General features: G+C 24.6%; 1 protein-coding gene across 2 annotated transcripts in view; it reads right to left on the bottom strand.

The window, feature by feature from the left end:
* The window catches only part of LOC126907920 (collagen alpha-1(XVIII) chain-like), a 125348-nt gene that overhangs the window by 90374 nt on the left and 10887 nt on the right, over positions 1-24087 (bottom strand). For both annotated transcript variants that reach the window (XM_050689606.1, XM_050689605.1), the window contains exons 2-4: positions 17978-18060; positions 11698-11933; positions 9869-10174 (exon numbers count right to left, since the gene is read on the bottom strand). In XM_050689606.1, the coding sequence (XP_050545563.1) occupies positions 9869-10174; positions 11698-11933; positions 17978-18060 (625 nt within the window). The remainder of the gene's footprint in view (positions 1-9868; positions 10175-11697; positions 11934-17977; positions 18061-24087) is intronic.

Raw genomic sequence — 24087 nt, 5'->3', positions numbered from 1 at the left:
ATTCTGAATAAATATAATTATGAAATAGTGGCTAAAGAAAAAATATATATAAAACATAATTTAACTATTATATGGATATTGAATTCGAAATTTCCTTAGATAATATTAGTTTTCAAAAAATAATTTCATAATTTATAGTTATTAATATAAATGTTTCATTTTTAATATTTTAAAGACTGAAAACAACGCTACTTTTAAAATTCTAACCTGTTTATTAATATTTGTACGATAAACATATTTCAAAAGAAATGGAACAATAATTGTAGTTGAAGTAACTAAGTATACTTAGTTATATATTTTATTCAAATGAGAATTATTTTAAACAAATTTTAAGTGAACCTGACAGACGTTGAAGAAATACATGTCTACAATTACAATTTTAAAGAAAAGCCTAACTAATGTCGGCTATTGATTTTATTATGCAAAATAAACTGGCGAATTAAAGGAATTTAATGAAGGACATTTACTTTCTATCTTAAATAATATATTACTTATTACTATATGAAGCCAAGCCAAACTTATATTTTTTCAAATTACTTTCTTTCAAATATATTTACTTTTTTAATCTAACCATACTTTTATTATTATTATTAAAAGGTGTTAATAGTAATGAAAAAATTAGTACTTTCAAAAGAAAGTTATTTGAAATAAGTAAAGCTTCTCGGTCTCATATAGCTACCACAATTCAACAAACTACTAAAAATTCTATAATAAGTGTTGGCACTTTGTCGGAAAACGTTTAAATCAAGTGTTTAATTTACTGAAAAATATATTGTCCACCGAATAGTAGATAAAATAATTAGGTACATATTACTTTTCTTGGAATTTTATATTATTCAATTCAAATCATATGAAGTATGTAGTAATATTTATGATTTTAAGAATTGTTGACAAAAGTTCAAATCAGTTAAAAAAAACCCAGCACAGTGGGGTCGCGGCATTGTGGGGACGTTGCATAGTTGGGTCCAGTATAGATTTAATCTGACAGTGATTAAAATCACTATCATAAGAAACGCTTCGATGCAAATCTGTAGATAGTGTTTAATTCTAAGAAATTGGTGGATAATTACAAAAGCTCCATGATCTGCTAGTTCCTTATTAATACCCTGATTAAGATAAAGTATGTCGAATGAAAAAGGGATTATTAAAAAATATTATTTCTCATAAAAAAATTGTGTTGATTCATACACTTTTNATGAGTTATAGCATTATAAAGTTAAAAATGTAACCAACCCAACCCAACATCAACTCCTATTTCCTTAATTATATCCAGCTTAGTAATTCTTTTAATTATATATTATATCATTTTTATAATTAATTATTTTCAAATTATTATCGATTTTTAATATGCTAAAAGTAATCATTTTGAACCTACTTCTTTTTGTCCTTTAAAGTGAAAGTTTTAATAAAAAATAAAATGAATTTAATACCATAACTTTTAACTCAACTTGCAAGTTTGAAATAGATATTATTAAATAGAAAAAAATGAAATTGGTAGATTATTTCAAAAACAACAATAACACTTATTCCCTTAATTTTACCCCGATTTATAACTATAATATATGAATACATAATAATTACAGTAATTAAATTGAGTATGAAAGTGGTATTCAATAATATAATATTGTAATTTTTACGGAGATATTATAAAAATAAAAAGGAGTTGTATATTCATATACTTTTAATGCGTATACAAATTTAAAGGAATTTATGCAATACTTTTTAATAAAAAAATTTTGTTACTTATGAATAAATACACTAAACAAAAGGAACTTTCATCAGAAAAAAAATATACTTTTCTAAATAAACTTTTCGTGATGTTTTCAAATGTGCAATTAAACTTTTTCTATTACTTCTAAGTTTTAATATTATTACTTATTATTAAAAAATAAGTATTTACATATAAAAAAAAATAATTAAGAACAAAAAAAATTGTATTAAATTAATACTGATTTTGATTTTTAATATGTTAAAGGTAATCATTTTGAACCTATTTTTTATTGTCTTTTAAAGTGAAAGTTTTAATGAAAAATACCTTCTCAGCTTCGCATCGAAGCTAAAAAATGAATTTGTTACCATAACTTATAGTTCAACTTGCAAGTTTGAAATTGACATTATTAAATTGAAAAAAATGAAATTTTTAAGATTAATATGCAATCTGGAAATTTTATAATTACTAATTACAGTACATTTGTCAGAAAAATTCGATTTTTTTACATTTTTATCGTAATAGATAACTGAAATAGAAAGAATAGTAATCATATCCTAATAACTTTTGGTGTTTAAAAAAATTCTGCAATTGAAATATTCAGAACTTAATTAATTTTAATAATTTACTTTAATTAAATGAACCAATCAAACCAAAGTAGTTAAAAAGATTTACTCAATTGAGCATATTATCAAAAATATAATTATAATTGTAAAACTCCATCGTTAACTTCAGGTGAAACTAAAAATCATTTTTTTTTTAAATTTATGATTTATATAGCAAAATATTACTAAAAAATTTGGCATATTATAGACTGGTAGTAGCACACAGAAATAGAGTTAAAAAATTAATAAATTATAAAGTAAAATTATTTACTTTTGTAGTTGAATACTTTTATCATATCAAATTTAATTCGACAATAAATAATTTAAGAATATTAAAAATTAATGATTTTAATTGTTTGTATGGACAAATCTAGTTAAGCTACTTTTTATTTGAATAAGGAATATTTTTTTGATTTTTAAGAGTAATAACTTAAACTAATCATTAACTTAAATATCATAAACTTAAATGAATCATTTGACGTATCGTTGAAAAAAGTAGGTCTAGTGAGGGTTGGCAAAATAAATCGTAGCCAGAAAAAGAACCACATAGTAAAATAATATTAACATGAATATCAATTTCTTCTCACGAGGGGAGACTATAGTGATAAGATCCTTTATATTTATTGAAATTATTGAATCTAAATGAGATAAATATCAAATGATTTGAAAATTCTATTCTAACTCAAAAAAAAAATGCAAAATTTTAGAAGCCACAAACGGATTTGAACCTCGTACCCTAGGCGTTAAAGATCAAGGTGTTACCCATTCGGCAACTATTCGTTGATTTTTGTTGCATGATAAAATTGGCTATTTAAGCTAACTCAAATTTAAAAATTACTTTTTCGACTTTAAAAAAGTAAAAAATGTTAATAAGTATAATATCATATGTCTTATGAACTTTATTCTATGTCAATGAAATTATATAATATTCATGAAAGTCAGTTTATTCCCCTAATAAAATATTTTAAAATAAAATAAAATACAAAACCTAGAATTTTAATAAAAAATAGCATATTTTTAAATACGGTAGCCTTTTGCGCATAGAAGATAGGTCGTCGGGACAAATTTTTTTTTTTCATTTAGTAGTACATAAAATAAGCTTTAATTTGATATATGTTTAAAGGACGCAGTATTTCCGGAACATTTTCAAAAATTAAGTTGAAAAAGTTAGTTTTTGTAAAAAAAGTTGCTATTTTAAATCCCCCCTGTAAGCAGAATAAGTGTTAGATTTTCAAAAAAAAATGATATCAAATAAAGAAAATTACCTAAGGTTTCAATATAAAGAAATATTATTTTGATTAGTTAATATTTGAAAAAGTTATGGCAGTTTTAAGTACAAAAAACATCGTTATAAAAGGTGATTTTTATCGCAAATATTACATTTTTTTTATAATTTCGACAGCCATTTGCACATAGAAGATAAGGTGTCGGGACAAATTTTTTTTTTTCATTTTATAGTACATAAAAAAAGCTTTAATTTGATATATGTTTAAAGGACGCAGTATTTCCGGAACATTTTCAAAAGTTCAGTTGAAAAAGTTCTATTTTTTATACAATGTTTCAAAGTTTGAACCCCCCCTATATAAGGGGAAATTGTCTAATTTTAATAAAAAGTATGTCAAATGGAAGATGTACTTATAATGTATTTAGAAAAAAAAAAATTGTGCTGATACATGCATTTTTCGAAAAGTTATAGCATTTTTAAGTTGAAAATTAAAAATTGAAAATCGAAAATTTTAACACAAAAATAGTGTTTTTTTAACTACGGCAACCGTTTACATGCAGAAGATAAAGTGTCGGGACAAATTTTTTTTTTTCATTTTATAGTACATAAAATAAGCTTTAATTTGATATATGTTTAAAGGACGCAGTATTTCCGGAACATTTTCAAAAATTAAGTTGAAAAAGTTAGTTTTTGTAAAAAAGTTGCAATTTTAAATCCCCCCCCATGAGCAGGTTAAGTGTTAAATTTTCAAAAAAATTATATCAAATGAAAGGAAAATATCTAAGGTTTTAGTTTAAAAAAAAATTATGTTGATTTGTTGATTTTTGAAAAAGTTATGGAAGTTTTAAGAAAAAAAAGTGAAAAAAATGACAAAATTTGTCGATTTTTAAATTTGTAATTTTTTTGGATATTTCCCCCATTTGCGGGGAACGAGGGAAAATTTTTAAATTTTTAAGGGTAATGTCTTCAACTAGATACAATTTGTGATCTTTTGACGTATTGTTAAAAGAAATCGGTCCAGTGAGAGCTGAGAAAAAGTAGTGACAGACACAAAAAAAAAAAAATAATAAACACATCATAGTAAAATTAATACNGAGAGCTGAGAAAAAGTAGTGACAGACACAAAAAAAAAAAAATAATAAAAAAATAAAAAAAAAACACATCATGGTAAAATTAATACCTTCTCAGCTTCGCATCGAAGCTAAAATGATTTTAATTTGGAATTTCTGAGAAAATATGATAATTTTAAAAGTAAACAGAATAAAAAAAATCAGATCACTGTCAATCATTATTATTATTCAACAAAAATAACATAAATTTGAAAATAACATGTGCACATGTTATTTTTCAATAAGCCACTTGTAAGTCACCACAGTAAACTTACAAGTTATTATTGAAATTATTTTTCCCTAGTCTTATTTTAAACAAATAACGTCAATATTTACCATAATAAAGTTAAATTTCTCCGTCATATTTTTACGAATAATAATAAAAAAAAGGTTAACCAAATGTCTAACAGAATGGTTGTACATAACTTAAATGTATCACTTTACCTAAAATTATTTCTTTAGCCTGACTCCATCTGTTAAAAAATGGTATATAACAACCGTTAGTAGTGGAAAATGCAATTTTTATATTTTATTATTGTCATAAAACTAATAGCAAGAGAATACTAATAAGAGTTTTGCGAAAGCGACATTTTTTTTAACGACGGTCACTTTAATTTTGACGGTATCGCAGCCAATTTTTATTGGTCGTTATAATATTGTTAACATAAATAATTTTTTTTCAATTACATAGCAAAATAAATAATCATTAACCAGGAAACGTCTATTAGATTTTTTTTAGTATATAACATATTCTAAATGATCCTCCAATGGGTCTTTTAACGTAAGATTTAACAAAAGCAATAATTTATTTTGGGTAAAAAACAAAGTTACATAAGAATCTGAACTCTTAACAAGTGAATTTAGTTAAATGCTCCAAAAAGTTATCATAATAAATGGAACTAAGGAAAACACAAATTAGTTATGAGAGCAGTTTGTTGATATCTGCAATTGACACACTGTGGGATATTATTCAGTGAAACATCANGCAGTTTGTTGATATCTGCAATTGACACACTGTGGGATATTATTCAGTGAATTAGTATTTTAATAAATCCAAGAATACATTTTAAAATCTCTTCTTGGTCTAAATAAAAAAATTACATTTTACATTATATTTTTCTTATATTAATCAAACGCTTACAAGAAAAATGATCTCACGGTATGTAATATTTTTACTTTGAATATTCCTTATATCATATCAAAAGTAATGATCTAAATAACTCTTCATTTCATCTAAACAATTTGAAAACCAACGTTATCGTTTGTTTGTAATAACATTTACAGTTTAAACTTTAATAATTAAAAAAAAAGCTTTTGTGTTTCATTGGAAACAATTTCTAAGAAAAATAGAGCGTTGGATTTCCTTTAAATCAGGGTTTAAAAGTATTTGTTACTCTCCAGAGTGTCCGTGTACATTTTGTGACAACTAATAAGAAAAGAGATCAGTAATAGATATGATCCCACCAAAAGATTAATAAAAGATTGAAACGTTGATTCGCTATAGAAAACAACATAATAATATCTTCAACTAGTACTACACCTGAACATGAAAATTATAATAATATTTCTACCTAAACCAGTATATGCTAATAATAAATGTTCTAAATAAACCATTAATCATACTTTATGATGTATAAAATTAAATTGTATAATAAAGTTGTATTGCTGCTTTAGTAAAAAAAAAAAAACAATTTATTTTTAACGTAATGCGACAAAAAAAAAAAGTTCTGTTTCTAATAGTTTTGCAATGATATTCGCAATATATTTTGCGTACTATTTTTCAGTTCGATTAAATCAGATAGCTTTGTTTAATTAATACATTAAGTGCCAAAGTTTATGTTTATTCATATTAATTATTAATTAATTATTTTAATATTTGTTTTTCATGATCTCATAATGAAAAAGAAACAAAATATTTTTAACTAGAATCAAATAACTTATTAATAACGTATAAATTAAACATAAACTATCGACAGTGAAGTTTTATCAATGGATTTTATGGATAAATAAATGAACTGTTCAAATGTGTATAGACATTTTTATCATACAAATAAATATTGATGGCCATATAATTTTTATGTATATTAATGAAACGTTTTAGTAAATTGGCTACAATGAAACAGTTCTATTTTACGGTAATCGCATAAAACTATATGAACCTCTTTAAGAATTCAACATACTTAACGTTATGAGTTTAATTTGATATTTCTCAAAACGATAAATTCTAGTTATTTCAACCTTCAATAAATCTAGTTTAAGTTTATTGCACTAAATGTTGCAGTGTTCATATTATTCGCTCTATATAAGATACCTAACGATTAAGTTTCTTATACACTATACATGATATTCGATTCAGGTACAGTAAAGTTTTTTTAAATAGTTAGAAATTTAATTACCAATGAATCAATACACTTTGATAAAACATAAATTTTGCAATATATTATATTCACCTAAATAATAACACAAACATTATTAATAACTCTATATTGTGACTTGAGAAACGTACAATTTATTTCACATTTTCCATTTCATATTGTACTACTATTGTTACAACTTAATACATACAATTAAAGAAATATACAATATAATAATCATATTTAATAGTTTTCAATTCAATGAAAACTTTTATTGTTAAAAATATGATTTTAAGATTTATTTTCTTTACTCATTTTTGCGAATTAAAGACATTTAATATAAAAATAACAATAAGTATTGTATCTACTTGTACAATAAAAAGCAATACGATCTTTAAGGGATGATTATCACAATGTTATTAGTTGTGGTACGGAGCTGAGAGAATACTAGACTTTAGACGAACTTTTGCCCCTAAAACACATTTATATCTATATCGAAAAAACCTAAAAAAATTGGACACCGATATAATGGTTTACCTCGGATTCACAACTAAAACTAATAGTTATTTTTAATCAGAGGCTAAAGACTACATAAAATTCAATCGTGAGGTTTCACTATATTTTAATGTACCATTAAAAGGGTTTATTTATAAGAGTAGTTATTTATGTATTGTTTAACCCGTAGAGCTAATTTCAAATTCTCAGAAATACAGTACAAAATTATAGATTGACTGTGGGTAAAGGTAAATAATGTTTTTATGTGTTTAACTTAAGTGAACTTTTAAAAATGTCATAAGCATACTTATGTGTGTGCAGTGTACAGAGACAGTGGTAGTTTTGTTTGTTAAGAATGAGTCTAAAAAAGTTCAAGCAGAGAAAAGTAAACGTATGCTTTCATACATTTGTGACGACATCGTCACACCATAGTCATGACTACTAACGAATCACGCGTATATAAAAAAAAAATAATAATAATAATAAAAATAAAAAACCTAAGAAGAAACTCAAGCAAACAGTCTGTATTTACTGTACGAATAAAATTGAATATTTTCAAATTGAATAAAGACGGGCAGTTGGCCGTTGACTGAATAGCGACTGAAATCTCTAAGATTTATTTCAGATTGAAATCGACATATTTGCTATACATGATTCGTGAAAGGAATATTCAAATGTTTAATACAACTCAATACGTTCTTTGTTGAATAAAACATCTTAGTAAGACACAAATAACGTTGAATATATGCTGTCAATGCTGATTATTATGAACTCAATAGGAAATTTGGATTCCAATAATTTCATTGTCATAGCAATCATAACATCTTATTTTTATTTAGTATCAACAAACAATTGTTTTTATTATTGTCTTAAATTTTAAAAATGATTTAATTTCTTGAAAAAAAAAAAATAGAAATTGACAAAAAAGTCAAAACTACATGTATATTATTTCATCATAATATATAATATAAATAACTTATTAAAATAAAGTTCAACAATCTAATAATTTTTCTTTCTATTAGAAACTAAAGATAAAATTTAGTCTATTACAGACAGCTATAATCAATAAAAGACTTTTTCATAGTTTAAAGAACTCTAAAAATAAATCATTTTCAATTAAGTTATGATGTTGAAGTTGGACTTATATATTGTATAAACACAATTCTATGTTTCTTGACTATCTAACCCGAAATTTTATAAAACTATTACAAGATGCGTGAAGAAAAATGTTTTTTTTTATATTTAGGCACGTTTACACACTTAGATTTACCATACAATTTCTAAACCACTTGTTACAGTTCTATCATACTTGGTTAAGTTCATTTTATATTTTACTGTAGTCATTGTAAAAAAATCACGTTTGTGTTGCAACGTTTATTTTTTCCATATAGAATTAATATTGAATAATATTTACGGATTTTTAAAAAAATCCAACATTATTTTATATTTTCATTCTATTAACTTTCTTAAAATGGTGTAATATATCCGATGAATTTATTTCCTTAGCAGAGTTTCATTTAGAAGTTCATCAAGACCGTCATTATTTGATTGTCAGCTAAGAAGTTCCTTACTGTTAGACATGACTGCATGAGACAACCAACTCTTCCGTAGAAAATTAATTAATATACTATGCACAATTATTAAGAACTCATCGTGAAATAGCGAAACAAAGTTTCGTTTTAAACTTTGATAGTAATTAAAATTATTTAACGCAATGCAGCAAAAGTGCAGAGTGACAATCGACGGCGTTTTACTTGTAAATAAGTAATATAACTTAACACTTAAAACAGAGTTTTTTTTTTTGTAGCAATTATACGAATGACATTTTTATTAAGCTAAGTAAAAATCATTTGTTATAAGTCTTTTGGTAAATACTATGTTAAATATACAGTAAATTTAACATAATTACCTTTAATTTGTTTTTAAACTATTCGCTAGTAAAATTCAAGTTAACTCACACCCTCGTAAAGAACGATTTTTATTGCTAATTAAAATAAAAGTTTTGAAAACTAAAAGGTTAAATATTTCAGGTAGGTGTAAATTCTAAATTCTCTCGAAAATAACGCAGTAATACTTTGTTTTTTTTTTAAATGTCTAGATACTATTTTTTAATATAATAATTTGTTGTATTGTGTTATAGTTGGATTTTAATAGTTTGCTTGTTATAAAAATACTGAAGTGTTAAAAATAGTACTCGTGTAAATGTTTTATGCTTTACTCATTGGTATTCATATCGAAGTAAAATATATTACTCAGTTGTAAGAATTTTTTTAGAAATAAGTATAGATTAGATTAAGATAATTTTCTAAATCGAGAAAAGCATGTGGAGGCAAAACAAAATGTTTTTGAAGAAAAGTAAAATGTTTACTTACATCAAATGCACCTTTTATGAGTGGCCCCGCCTGGCCAATGTACAACGTGGATGCTGAATCAAATAGAAGTTCGGTTGGATCTCTAATTACTGAAACGTTCTGCGGAGTTATGCATCTACCATTTAGTTCAACATTTTCTTTTGTCACTTTTAAGCTAATCCGTACATATTTCGTAATTTTCCAAGGGACTGAAAATGTAGCCAAAACGTTGGAAGAAGAAGGATATTTAGTTACATCAGTATAAAGAAAACTTATATTTAATGATTCTGAAGATGTTGGTTTGACCTGAACTCCAAGTTGTACGACCTATAAAATTAATAAAAATACCTTTAAATCTTCTAACACATAAAATGTATAATATTATAAGATAATATATTATTATTTGTGCATATATAAATGTGTACAATTTTACTATGATAGATTATAGAATTTACATCAAAACAAACCCAATGAATACTACAGAGCGTCATTTCAGTATTTTTTTTTGGTATGCAAGATTTTAAGTAGGCCATTTTAAAATTTCATCAGACTATATAAAAATAGATATACCTACTTAAGTAAATCATTCTTCTTTTAATTTTTCCAAAGATTATGAATCACAACACAAATATTAATCATAAATTATAGTAATACTTACTATTTTAATATTATATAATATAACTTAGCGTTGGGCCCGTAGCAATCGTTGAATTTTATATTTATCAGTTTATTACCGTTATCAATTATTGAGTTAAATGCGCGGGAAAAGTCATGATAAAAACAATTACGAACTTCAATATCAATATCTTGCGTCCGGTACGAATATCAATGGTACAGTAGATTTTTATTTCTTACTCCATTAATTAATAACAGAATATTTATTTATTGGCACATGCAACCATGATAATACAATGTTTTTGAAATTTGAATTAATGTATAAAAAATTTGTGTATAATTTTTGCAGGCCAATTAGGACTGTTTTTAAAGTAAAGGTATAATCGCACACACTTACCCCTCCCCCACATTACACCACTAGTATAATATATAAGATTTAAAATCAATAAATTAGGTACTAGATAAAAAAATTAATGTAATTAATTAAACGTTAATTTTAATGATATATATTGCGGAAACATACAGCAATGGACTTTCACCTTATAAATGATAATTTCTACAAACTTATTTTATAAAGATTGATCCAGTGTTAATAAGGTGATAAAACAAGATTCGAGTTTTTATTTTAATAACTTTTGAATAAAAATAAATAAATTTTTTAAATATGAATTATAAATTGAAAAATTATTCCTATAAGTAATTTTTAAGTTTTACTTAAGAAAGTCTACTAAATAATTATTTGTAAAAAAATGATAAAGAGGAACTTTTGTGTACGTTTTTTTTATTATGAGGATTAATGGAAATTTTTCAAAACTATAGCGTTGATAGCTTCAATTAGTTACGTATCATGATCTTTTGACTTATCATTGAACAAAATGGACCAACGAAATTTTTTTCTGAAATCCGTCATGGGTAATTATAGTTCTATTTTATTTACATTATTTTTTTATAATAAAATAATAAATGTTGTTTTTTAATATGTTATTAGAGTAAAATTGACTAGTAAAAGTTTCAAAAAGAGTTTCAAAACTTAAGCAAGAAAAGTTTATTCGCCACAGTGCTTTAAAATTATACATCATAAAAACTCATTTTCTCTTTAGTTGTCACATTTTATAAAAATTAAGAGTGATAATATGGGTACCCTACATATTAACTTGACAAGGATTTTTAATGAAATCTTAATTTCATACAAGATTTATTATTTTTCTTGAAAAAAATTGTTATGAAATACTTACATTTTCCATTGGGTTTACCACGGCAAATAAAAACCCACCATTAATTGAATTTAATTTAAAATTTGCAACTATTGCGAATTCTGGATATAATTTTTCAGGTAAAAACAACCGATAAGGAGATTTGATGTCCGATCCGGGTTTGATACCAAATGCTGGAAAACCATCCTCTCCGTTATCAAAAAATAATTGTGGGTCTTCAAATGGTACTTTGATAGCATGTTGGAGATCATGTTCATCTGAAAATCGTAATTTATTTATGTATTTAGTGTTTTGAACATTGTGTTTGAATTTTTCAGCTGTTTAATAAAATTATAAAAGTTGATATTGAGCTTTTAGTAGTTTAGCTGGTTCGTTAGATGCAATGTGGTTGTTATATACTTGATACAAAGGGAAGACAAAGTACTCTGCTTTTACATTGCAAGTGACCTGAAAAAGCTATTTGCATACTGTCTTATATAGATCACATATACATGTATGCACGCACAAGATTTCTAATGTCTATTGTATTTAATTATTATGTTAAAACCGTATACTCTTGTTTAAACAATTTCCTGCGAAATAAAACTTTGAAAAAGCTTCAAGAGTAAAAACGTTTTACCAGTGGCCTATTTCCGGCTTTTTTCATTCAACTTATACTATCATCTGAAAAACTATAAGTCAGGAAATTGTCTTTTTATCGATTATCACCAAAAACTGTCATGGATTTGTCGTATAAAAATTTTTTTTTTAATATTTTTTTACTATTAATGAAACATTTTCAACGTTAGTCAATTAAAAAATGTTCACTGCTATAATCAATACCAAAATGTATTAAATATTATTTCAATTGACTTAAAACCTTTTTAATTATTTTTTTTATGATTTATATTTTGTATATTACAAGCAATTTAATCTAAAACAAAAATATCAGACATTTAGCAAGTGGTGTTCTATCAATCGCATTTATTTCAGCATAATAACAATCTCATTAAGAATAAACGTAAGAAAATTTCAATGTTTGTTTATTTGAGAAATGATAATACGCTGGGTTTTAGTTGTTAGAATTTTTTATTAATAAATTGATCTAAAAATTTCAATATTTTAACGTTAATTTGATTAAGTTATTAAAATTTTCATTTTAGTTCTATCAAAATTTGTATGTTTCGTACAGACATTCAATTATGTCTTAGACACTGGCCATTTTATAAGATAACACCTACATTCATAACAAATTGTTCAATCAAATTACACGGGCTTAAACCTTACAATTACTACATAGTGCCCACGTAGAAAGAGTATTAATGGATTTTCACATATTTCCTATAGACTCTTATTAAAATACTTAGTCCTTGACTAGTGAACTATTAATAATTAATTATTAATTAAGCATACGATTCTTAAAAATATTTATTTTATTGATTTTCTGCGTCAATTATTTTCAAATCATTATACTAATTAAACTAATTGGTAATATAAATACTAATAATATGAAATAAAACGTTCGATAATATATTAATTATTATTACCATTATTTAATTGAATAAAATTGGTATCATTACGAAAAGCTGAAAACGAGATTTAATGCAAAAACAATTTGTTGTAAATGGTTTTTAAAGAAAATAGAACTTTTCCATGAACGCCTACATGCTAATGGCAACATAATTATTTAATTTCACATTATTTCCAATACTGCATGATCTATTTTTATCAACTCTATTTGTTTATTTAACTTTAATAATTTTTTCTTCATTAAATTAATAGTTATATAATAGTTAATTGACAAAAAAAGTAGAGTTTAAATTATTTTTCTTTTCTTTAATATTCTCTCGTCAATAATAAAATGGCAAATAACGAAAATACATTAAGTTGTACATTACTTAGTAAATGTTTTAACTAATATTTATGAACAATCATTTGAGTTATTTAACGTACAGAGTTAATCGAAAATGTACAAAGGTACTGTATTTTATTTATTTTGTCCCATAATCATTATGAAATCAGCCAAATAATTTATACTATTTGATAATCGTATCTCTAACAGATAAAGTCTAGCTTGTATTTAAAATTTATAGTGGTATGTATCATTTGCTGGTTATTTTTTTAACTAGGTCGTTACATTTAACATGTATAATATACCGTTAGGTCTAACCGGGAAAAAAAATTTCCAAAGAGACGTTTTTAATCTCTAACTACACCCTATTATTCAGTTGATCAACGTTAGGAAAAACTGAGTTTTAATGGCGTCTCGCCGGAAATGAGTCGGCTTTATATTAGCTGCAACTTATATTAGCGGAACCGTTTTAACACTGTAAATAAATAGGAAACGAGAGACCAGACCGATTTATTTATGGGATTATCAATGTTTGCCACGACACCAATCTGTTGATGCCGGTGGTCATCAATTTTCCAAAGTAGAAAAAAAAAAAAGAGGTCGTGTGTGAAAACGCCTGTCTGTATATGTGCTGGTTCATTTGTTCCGTCGTAAATCTGTGAAGCCAACCGATTTTTCTAGTGGTTTCCATTGGACTCGAGCGAGACGCAGAGGCGCAACAGGGAAAATAATTAAATTCCGCACAAAAGGGTCGCACGAGGCGGACACGGAAGAACGGGGTCGTGGGATGCGTCGGCCGAAGACGCAATTTATCAAACGATATTTTTCGGTTATCTCTGAGTTACCGAGAACACTTAAAAAGGAAGTCATGAAAGTAATAGTGTAAAGTAACAAAACTTTAGTATTCGTAAGGTACAGACGTTGGCATAATAAAACAGGGCATTAGTGGATAACGACGGCACAGATCTACAGAATGCACTCGCCATCTACCCAACCGGAGGAGTGTAACGCGGTCTGTGTGGCGGTTGTTTCTGCACAACTGTTACATACGACCGCACACGTGTAGTCAGCAGACAAACTGTGATGGCTGTCACGTGTGTGAACGTTCCAAGAGATGGCGGTGTAGTATACCATGTATAACATGTATGTAATTCGCGAATGTCATGGTTTTCTTTTTTTTTATCAAGCTAATAACATTTAAAACCTTTTTATGTTTGTTTTGGAACAGCGTATACTATGATTAAAAAATTCTTGGGTTTTATTCAAAGGCGAGTTCTCACGAAATGTTTTGTATTGTGATAGGTTTGACGTTTTTTAAAACAATTTAATGGGGCAAAAATAACTCATTCGCTAACAGATTCTGCATTTGAAGATTACCTTTTGACCACCATGATATTTGACCGTAGTTATTCCAACATTTCATTTATATTAATTATCTACATTTAAAGCAAATCACAGAGAACAGATTATCCTATAAAATAAAATTAATCTCTATCATTAACTAATTTTTTCTTCATTCGCTACACTGTGAATCCACATAAAGTAATTTTGTTGATTAAAAAAATCAATCATTGAACATGTTATCGTTTATTTCAAAGAACTATTCAACTAAAGTTTAATTAAAATGTATTATTGGATGATGATTTTACCAATACACTTCTAAATTATAATAACTGCGTTTGTTCTTTATACTTTTGAGTAATCATTACCAAAGTACACGAAATATTAGGTTAATAAAACTAAACTAATTGTTTTTATAACTAAGAAGAGTAACACTTATTTATATTACGTTATAACACTTATTACCGTGTAATATCTCAAANAGAGTAACACTTATTTATATTACGTTATAACACATATTACCGTGTAATATCTCAAATATTTGCATTTATATTCTGTAGATTTAAATTTATTTCAAATGCTATTTCAAAAACCAAGTGCTAGTCCAGAAGTATAATATGGCGATCACTAGTAGTATCATGCTTGACTAAAAGAAAAGAATATATGATACTTTAAATGTCATCGAACATTTAAAAATGGGTTATTGGTTCTATAAGCTTCTATCACTATAATAGATTTTACAACTAAATTATTGACAATGAAAACAAATATTCATGTCTATAATAAAAATGCACTTTGTCAAATATTAGCTTATAGTTAATATCCATTAATGTTATGCCATTCTAGTTAAAAATACTGAATACAATGCAGATTTTTTATTGTTAACATTAATTTTGTGATTGATTATCAGTTTATTCTTGGAAAAAAATAAAATAAAATTGTAAAAACGTGTATTTTTGTCGTAAATTCTTATTAGATATCTGTTATTTTTTCTACCTAACATTGAAGTATTAAAAATCTAACATTCAGAATCTAATAATATATAAATAGAAATATGACTGTAATGTTCATTATTATCATTTGAAACAAAACAAAAAATGTCATAGATCTTATTTCACAATACATGTATCTTTTGTCTGCATTTGAAGCGCACGCAGTAAGTACGTCCTTATTGATTTTTAAATAAAAGCCATTTATTTCACAAAAAAGGGTCCAGAACAAAGGTAGTTATTATGAGTTAAAACATAACAGTTTTGTTCCTTTTGAAGAATAAAAAAGTATCCGATTACAAGATCTAAGAAATTAACATGTTTCTAAACTTGAGAAAAATACATGGACCGTGTTTCATTAAGTTATAGTAGAGTGATGACTAGTCATATTTCTTGTAATGATTAAGACAATATTTAGTTTTTTCAGTTAGTTTCTAGAAAATAACGCTGTAATAATTTAATTTAAGCAAAAAATAAAGATTTTTCATTATGAAAATAACTCTTTTGTAGGAAACTATTATTCGTTGTAAAAAATACACAATTGTTTATTTCCTTTGCTCATTACCGATTACCAGTACGTTTTAATTACATAAATACTAATAGGAATTTTTTATAGTAATAATACAGTACAAGATTTTTTTATTATTTTTTAACCCAAAACCAAATTACTTTATTGATAATTTTATTTCACGTCGAGTTCGATGAGAGCTTTTATTATACTTAGAAAAACAATTAAAATAATATTTAATTACAAAAATATAATCATAATAATTTTTTTATTTTAATATTGAATTATTACATTTTTAATAATAATTAAAAAATATTTTATAATTGTTATTTATTTTTTTTTTATGAACATTAATTAAACCATGACAATTTTTTTATATCTATTTACACATTGTATATTTAGCAGAAAAACAGCTTCGCATCCAAACTAAAAAGATATGTCAAATTACAAGTAAGGTGGTTATAGAATTTTCTTTGCTTTGACCATTTTGATTGAAAATCTTGAAAAACTTCTATTCTATTTTTAATTATTTAAGTAAAAAAAAAAATCTAACAAATCTATACAATTCTTGTAGTTTACAGAACTGCATCAATATTGCATATCTAAAACGCCGTGAGGATATTTCTTCATTTATTATTTAAAAGACATTTTAGTAATTCTTCTATAATACATAAAACATATTTGATGAATTGTATAATAGGTAATACACTGTTGCTTTAATTACAAAAAATTCAAAAAGTTTAAAAAATTGTTTGAACCTTTATTACGTTTTTTACAGCTGCTGCAATGTCTCTGAATCGTTATACTTAACAAAGATGTAAAAATTTACAGTTTAATTCCTTAACAAGGCCTTACGAAATATCTTTAAAAATATTAGAGCTAATCAATGTTGTATAATAATAATGGATCTTTGTTGAGCTCCTTCAGCTGAAAAATTAATTTGTTTAAATTTGACATAAGACGCGTGTATTTTTTACTCCAAATTTTTGATCGAAATTTTTTTTAAAAATAGTCTTTAATTTATATAGTTAATGTTATACAATTCTCAAACTAGCTAATTAGTTATGATATTACAACTATTTTGAGAGAGTTATATGAGTTATATTATCCCCTTATGGATTCGCTTATCTTACTATCATATTTTTCAAACGTTCATATAGTCTTACCAGACTAATTATTTCAAAAATTATCTAAGCTTTTCCTCTAAATGGAAAAATAAGATATTAAATTGAAAATTATTTTGTTCTATATTATGTTATGGATAATTATTAAAATAGGTTTTATATTCTCAGTGGCGTATTCAAAAGAAGCTAGAAGGATTAATCCGTTCTTTTAGCTGTGTTAAACCTACATTTTAGGCAAAAATTCATTACACTTTTTTTTTGGTACAGTTTTCCTCAATTGAAAACTCTTCGGTACTTTATAAGCCGATGATAAAAAAAATAATATAATTAAAAAAAGATGTTCTTATATTTTAAATTAAAACTAAGACATTGCAATGTAAAAATTCTTTAAAAAAATAAACATATCCAATACGTCTAAGAAATGCGAATAAAAATAAAACATTGAATGGATTACTTTGTTGTTTTTTTTTTTAACTTTTATACTAATTAATAAATATCTTAAATTTACCTGAAAAGGATTTGCTATCTTGAAATCGTTGACCAACAGCCAACCTATACAGTAATGTAGTCCATAGTAAAATCGTTAGCCAACTGAAAGTACAAAAATAAGAATTAATTAATAAAAAATAATTTTGAAGAATAAAATATTGAATAAAGTTTTAAAACTATTTTAATAAAAACGTAAGAATAGCTTTTAATGAAATTTATTTCTAGTTGAATAATTTAATTAATTTAAAATATTCACATTTTTAATTTATTAATAGTTACTTTGTTGTTATATTGTTATTATGTTATTAGTAACTTTTATAAGATAATTGACATTTACTGTAATATTTTATCGGTTTTTTGACACTAGTTTAGAATTATTAGAAATAAGTGACATTTTTCTTAAACTCGTGTACGAATTTAACTTACAATGAAATATATAATGTCCCAACAGAAGTTTGAATCTTTAATAATTTTTGATTTAGATATATTCTTTTTTAGATAATTTTTTTATCAATTAGATTTGAGATACCCTTCATGTACATCTGGCCAACATCACAGAAAATCATCTAATTAAAAAAAATACTTGTCGCTAACAACTTTCTAAGTTATTAATATTTCCAGATGAAGATTAGATATGAGAAGCGGTACTCATCTCGTCTATACATAAAAATAGTAATTTCTTCTAAAATGATGGGGTCAAAAGTTGTTATTCATTCATAACCAGTAATTTTCTAAACTTTTCTATAAATTATATTCCAATATTAAAGTTAGTTAAATTTATATTTCCATTTAAAAAAATGAAGTTTATACAGATTTTATGGAACGAGATTTTATTTTTAATTTATAGCATTTATAATTCTATAATTATTCGAAAAGAAAAACTAGTAAAACTCTTTACATTTTTGAAGATATTGTGTGATACATCAATCATCATGTATAAATTTTGGTTTAAAAATAAAAAGTTTAAATTAAGTAACTGTAGGTTTATCCTTTGTTTATTAAATTTTTTTTTATAGATATCAATATATTATATTTACTAGTTCGTGTATTAAAAAATGATTTTTTTGAAAATCATGAAAACATGATTTTTGTTTTGTAAGTAATTAAGTAATTGACAATAAAAGATATAACATGTATTTATTTAATGTCAGAGAAAAAGATTATACCAAAAATCAATATATGGCACTGAAAGGTTCATTTTTATGACTTGATTTTTATGAGTATTTGTTTTTTTATGCGTCTTTTCTTTAAACTTTCGATTTACCAGTACCACAATGTTATCATGTTTTTTCTTAATCCTAACCCGCTGGGATTATAAAATGTTGTAGACATACTAATCCATTAGCTGTTCAAGTTTTTGGTGATTATCCAATTTTTCATCAATAAATTATAGATACAATCATTTTAAATAAGTCTTGAAAATAAATATGTTTTTTATTAGCCTTTAAGACTATGAAATTTTATCACCTAGAGTCATCGCCATCTCTTACAAGGTTTCTAAATCATTTTTGACTTTTGAATAGGTAATATAACCGTTTCCCGGAGGTAGATATTGTACTTTCTTTTTACTAAACTAATCTCTTTTCAATATGCTGGAGCGGGCAGCATCAAAGAATCTTACAGATGTTTACATATAACAAGGCAAATAAAATATTCTTATTCATATTACTATACTAGATCAATAATTTAAAAAAAAATGATGACATGATATTGAAATAATTGTTGTGAATTTTTCTTTAAAAAATACAATCAATTGGTTTTTAATTAAATTTTATTTAGGGTGTTCAGTAAGTAAGGAAAAGGGTTTCTATTGTTCTCCTTGTTTGTAACAATCGACCTGTTTTTTTACTTTTTGAACATTCTGTATACAATGTATTCTATACATCAATAATTTTGTGTAATATATGAACGTAAATAATGAAATGCTTGCAAAACATAATGAAATTCTTCAAAAAATTGCTACAGTTCGAACAAAATATTCTACGAATTGTTTTTATTGCAATATTCTATTTCAGAAACAGTTTTAAAATAACTTTTGAACTTATCATTAATTATTAATATAAATTGTTTGATTTAAGACTTTCAATTATAATAGAAAGCTCAACGTTTCAATGAACATAACCATCAAATATTTTTGTTTTAAGAGCATATTTTAGCAATACAATACTTTAATAATATATTAAACTCTAAAAACTTTTATTTGTTCATTTCAGGGTTATTTTTAAATACCTTCCTAATAGTCGTTTCACTGAGAATATTTAAAACACATAAAATTTCATGGAACATTATTTATTATTGTTAACTTTGAAATTATTATACATTATATTTGAATCACAATAGGTCATCGGCGAATTATCTTCTTTTAATAAGAAACTTTAGAGGTAATCTTTTTAATAGTTATTGGTGCGAGTTAAAGAAAATTGCTGCATGTATTAAACTATAACTATGAACGCGCTAGTCTTAACGACTTCAAAAACTGTTAATATAAAAACAAATGAACTGTAAAAAAATACTCGGAATAGCTACGTAATAAGTAACAATAATAAAAATAACTAAAAACTTCATTTTAATTTCACCGACTCAATAGCAATAATAAACCTTCAATAATAACAACTCTCATTGTTTTCATATTCACTTAAGAATCCATCTCTTAAGGGTATTCGTTTTACCTGTAAACTTTAACACAGTTTGAATGAAACTTCTTTTCAATAGTACTATTTACATTAAAAGAAAAGCTGAATAATGTTGTCGTAAACAATTCTGAAAATACTTTTTAGGTAAAAATTTAGGTGGTTCTGTTTACGTTCAGTTAAGAAATTATTTAATTTCTGTTTAGCCATTGAGATCTGTAATTTTATATAAAAAAAAAGACATAAACTTATAATCCAATTTACATAAAAATAATTTTGTTAAAAGTGTATAAGAATTATCTACCACCTTCAATCAAATTTATAAAACTATGTTGTATTGATTACCTAAATTTGTTACTTTATAATTATTAAAGATATTATTAAAAATATTTTGAAATACAATTTCCGATGTTCTAATCAAAGTTATAATTCTAAATTGAATATAGTAAAATAATTTGAGAAAAAAGAAAAAATTATTATAATTTTAAAATTTAATTATGCCGTCTAAATAGAAATTGACACATTTTCAGTCTACATTCATCAACAATTATTTTAGTGTTAAAATTATTATTGTAAACAAATTTACACATTTATAAAAAAAATATTTTATTATAATTAATAATCAAAATCAAACGATGACATAAATGTTCGTGAATTCAACCTCATTAAATTTTGTCATTTATTCTTATTAAGAAGACTTACAGTTAAGTATAAATTACAATAGTTAGACAGTAATTTTTTTATGTAAGTACTTCATTTTTGTCTGCTACGTGATAAAAAGGCCATATTTTTATTAATAAGCACTTCGTGTATAATTAATGTACTAATGATACAGAATTTTAAGAGGATGTAGTAATTGTTTCAGTAAAAGTTCACCTCAAAGCTCTAATAATAAACTAGAAATAATAGGACAGATAAAGTAATGACAGTTCGGTATTTTTGTTACTAAATACACCATCAATTTTTTTCTAATAGAGTTTTGATCTAAAATAACTCGGACAAGAACTTCCGGAAATTGCTGTTTGTTACTTGCCAAATAATTTTTTTTTTTTATTATTCCCTCTAGCTCAGATTAGTTTATTATTAGCTTTATATTGTGATCTTTCACATATGCATTAGTATTTCAATAATCCTATTATGCGCCCAATTGAGTCGCCTAAGGACCATTTGATGCTTTGTAGATATTAGATTATGATCCTTCTACGATTATTATGGCACACAAAGTCAAACATTCATGTGTATTGTTTTTATTTTTTAAAAAAAATCATACATTTTTAAACTATTGAACATACATAAAAATTTACAAAAAAAGTAATGGTACATTATAAATTAGTATTTGTCTGTAAATTTCCTTCATAAATTACTCTAATATTTGTCATATAATATAACATTCTATTATTCTTTTAATTTCAATTATGTGTACTTAATTAAAAAATGATGTAATTAATGTCAATACGTTAGAAGCCTATTTGGAAATCTTGTTTTAATAAATAAATCAATGAATATATGTTACTCAAATTTCTATCTGTTGAAGTTAAATGGATCAAAATTAGGGTTATTAAAAGACATGCATTTTTTAATCCGATTAAAACATATGTTAACAGTTTAAAAAGTCTCATAAATAACCACAATCTAAGAATAATATTTATTCAGTGATTCTTCGTAATTAATTTAATAAATCTCTAAATGCATATAAATCTTAAAACACTTAAAAATACTGTTATTAATAGAAAATTTCAAGTAGATAATAATATTCATATTTTTTATGAAATCATATATTGCTATATGAACGAATTTTGATGATACAACTTAAGCGATCAACATTTCTGTTTTAAATCACTTAGTCATAATTTTACAGACAGTATTTTTAAACATACTTTACGTCAGAAATAAACCAAAAAACTAAATTATATATTAACTCGTATAAAATTACGTAAACAACGCTACAAAAACATTTAATACATTTGTTATCAATTCTAAATCTCTTGAAGTAATTTTTATAAATAAAAAAACATTTGTTTATTTATAAATTTATGTATTCTATTTATAAAAATAATAATTTATATAAATAGAATAATTAAAAATTACAGAAATATTTCTTAGAAACTTGCGGTTATTACCTATTATAGTTTTGTCGAAAATCTGAATGTCACATATAGAATATCAAATACATACATTAAAAAAATGCTATCAGTAACACCCAATACATACTATTTATTGATAATTTACAGACAATTATACTAATTGAAATGAAATATCAGGCTCTTTACAGTCTTATGAATTGTCATTTATACATTTTCTATAATATTCCATAGTTTTACTTCGCTGACAACAGTTATAAATTTCTTGAAAAATAAAATAAATTCTTTTTACGTGATGTAATCCCACGTTAAGTGTGATGAAGAATAGTGATAGTTTTATTATCAACACCTCATCTCAAGATGGCTTTCTCTTTATGCGGTTTAAAAGCCATAACTTAGCTATACGAAGCTGTCAATATGATAATAAATAATGCAATTAATAATTTATGTTTCAAAGTAATAGAATGTTATGTATTTCTGAAGTAATATTTTATAAATGTATTTGTCATGTTAAAAATAATAGGTATAAAATTAAATCATAAATATATAGTTATTTCTTGGATGTTGTTTTCATACTAAATAATCTTTAGGTAATCTTTGAATACCCTTAAATGTTTTAAATCATTTTTCATTAAAAAAAAAAACGTAATTCTAGTGATTCTAAATGTAAAATTGTAATTTATATCCTAATTTATTTTTAGAACGGTACTTTTAAAATCATCAATCATTGAATAACGCATTTTTTTACTACATCATTAGGTAGAAATATTTTATAAGGATATCAAAACGATGGACTACAAAGTTTTAAGTGTTTTAACACATTGATAACAATAAATTCTATATTTTAAATTACCTTCCACCAAAAAGTTAAAGCAATGCAAATTATATTTAACTAAATGATTTTACCGCCTCTAGACGTGTTGTCAGTTAAAACTTCTGCATAAAAGTATTAATGTCTTTGTATTTAAACTCGAAATTTTAAGAGTTTAAATTTGATAAACATCAACTTTTATCTTTAAAATAGTAAACTTACTTACCTCATATAAAAGCTAAAATAAAAAATGACATTTTTGTGGTTGCAATAATAGTACTGAAGGTCAACATTAGGTCAAAAAAAAGTCTTAAGGGTTGTAAAGAGTTACGCAATGCTATAATCCGATCGGTTCACGTTGCAGAACTACAATACTGAAAGACAGAGCAAATTTTTTCGAGTTATTGTTTTACTAAAAACGTCAACAATGTAATTTTAATCCAAGTATAGAATTTTACAATTAAAATGAGACAGTTTGTTTTATTTTTCTCAATAGTAATGTAAATAAAACAAAATATTTTATGGATATTTCATAAAAAATTTTTGAAATTCAAATATTACTTAAGAGTAATTTATTAATTTCTTATTTACTAAAGACAGTATTAAT

The sequence above is a fragment of the Daktulosphaira vitifoliae genome, unplaced genomic scaffold (assembly GCF_025091365.1).
Source record: "Daktulosphaira vitifoliae isolate Bord-2020 unplaced genomic scaffold, ASM2509136v1 Scaffold_5, whole genome shotgun sequence".
NCBI classification, from domain to species: domain Eukaryota; kingdom Metazoa; phylum Arthropoda; class Insecta; order Hemiptera; family Phylloxeridae; genus Daktulosphaira; species Daktulosphaira vitifoliae.
Note: the sequence above shows the minus strand (reverse complement) of the source record. Positions and strands in the feature narration are given on the sequence as shown.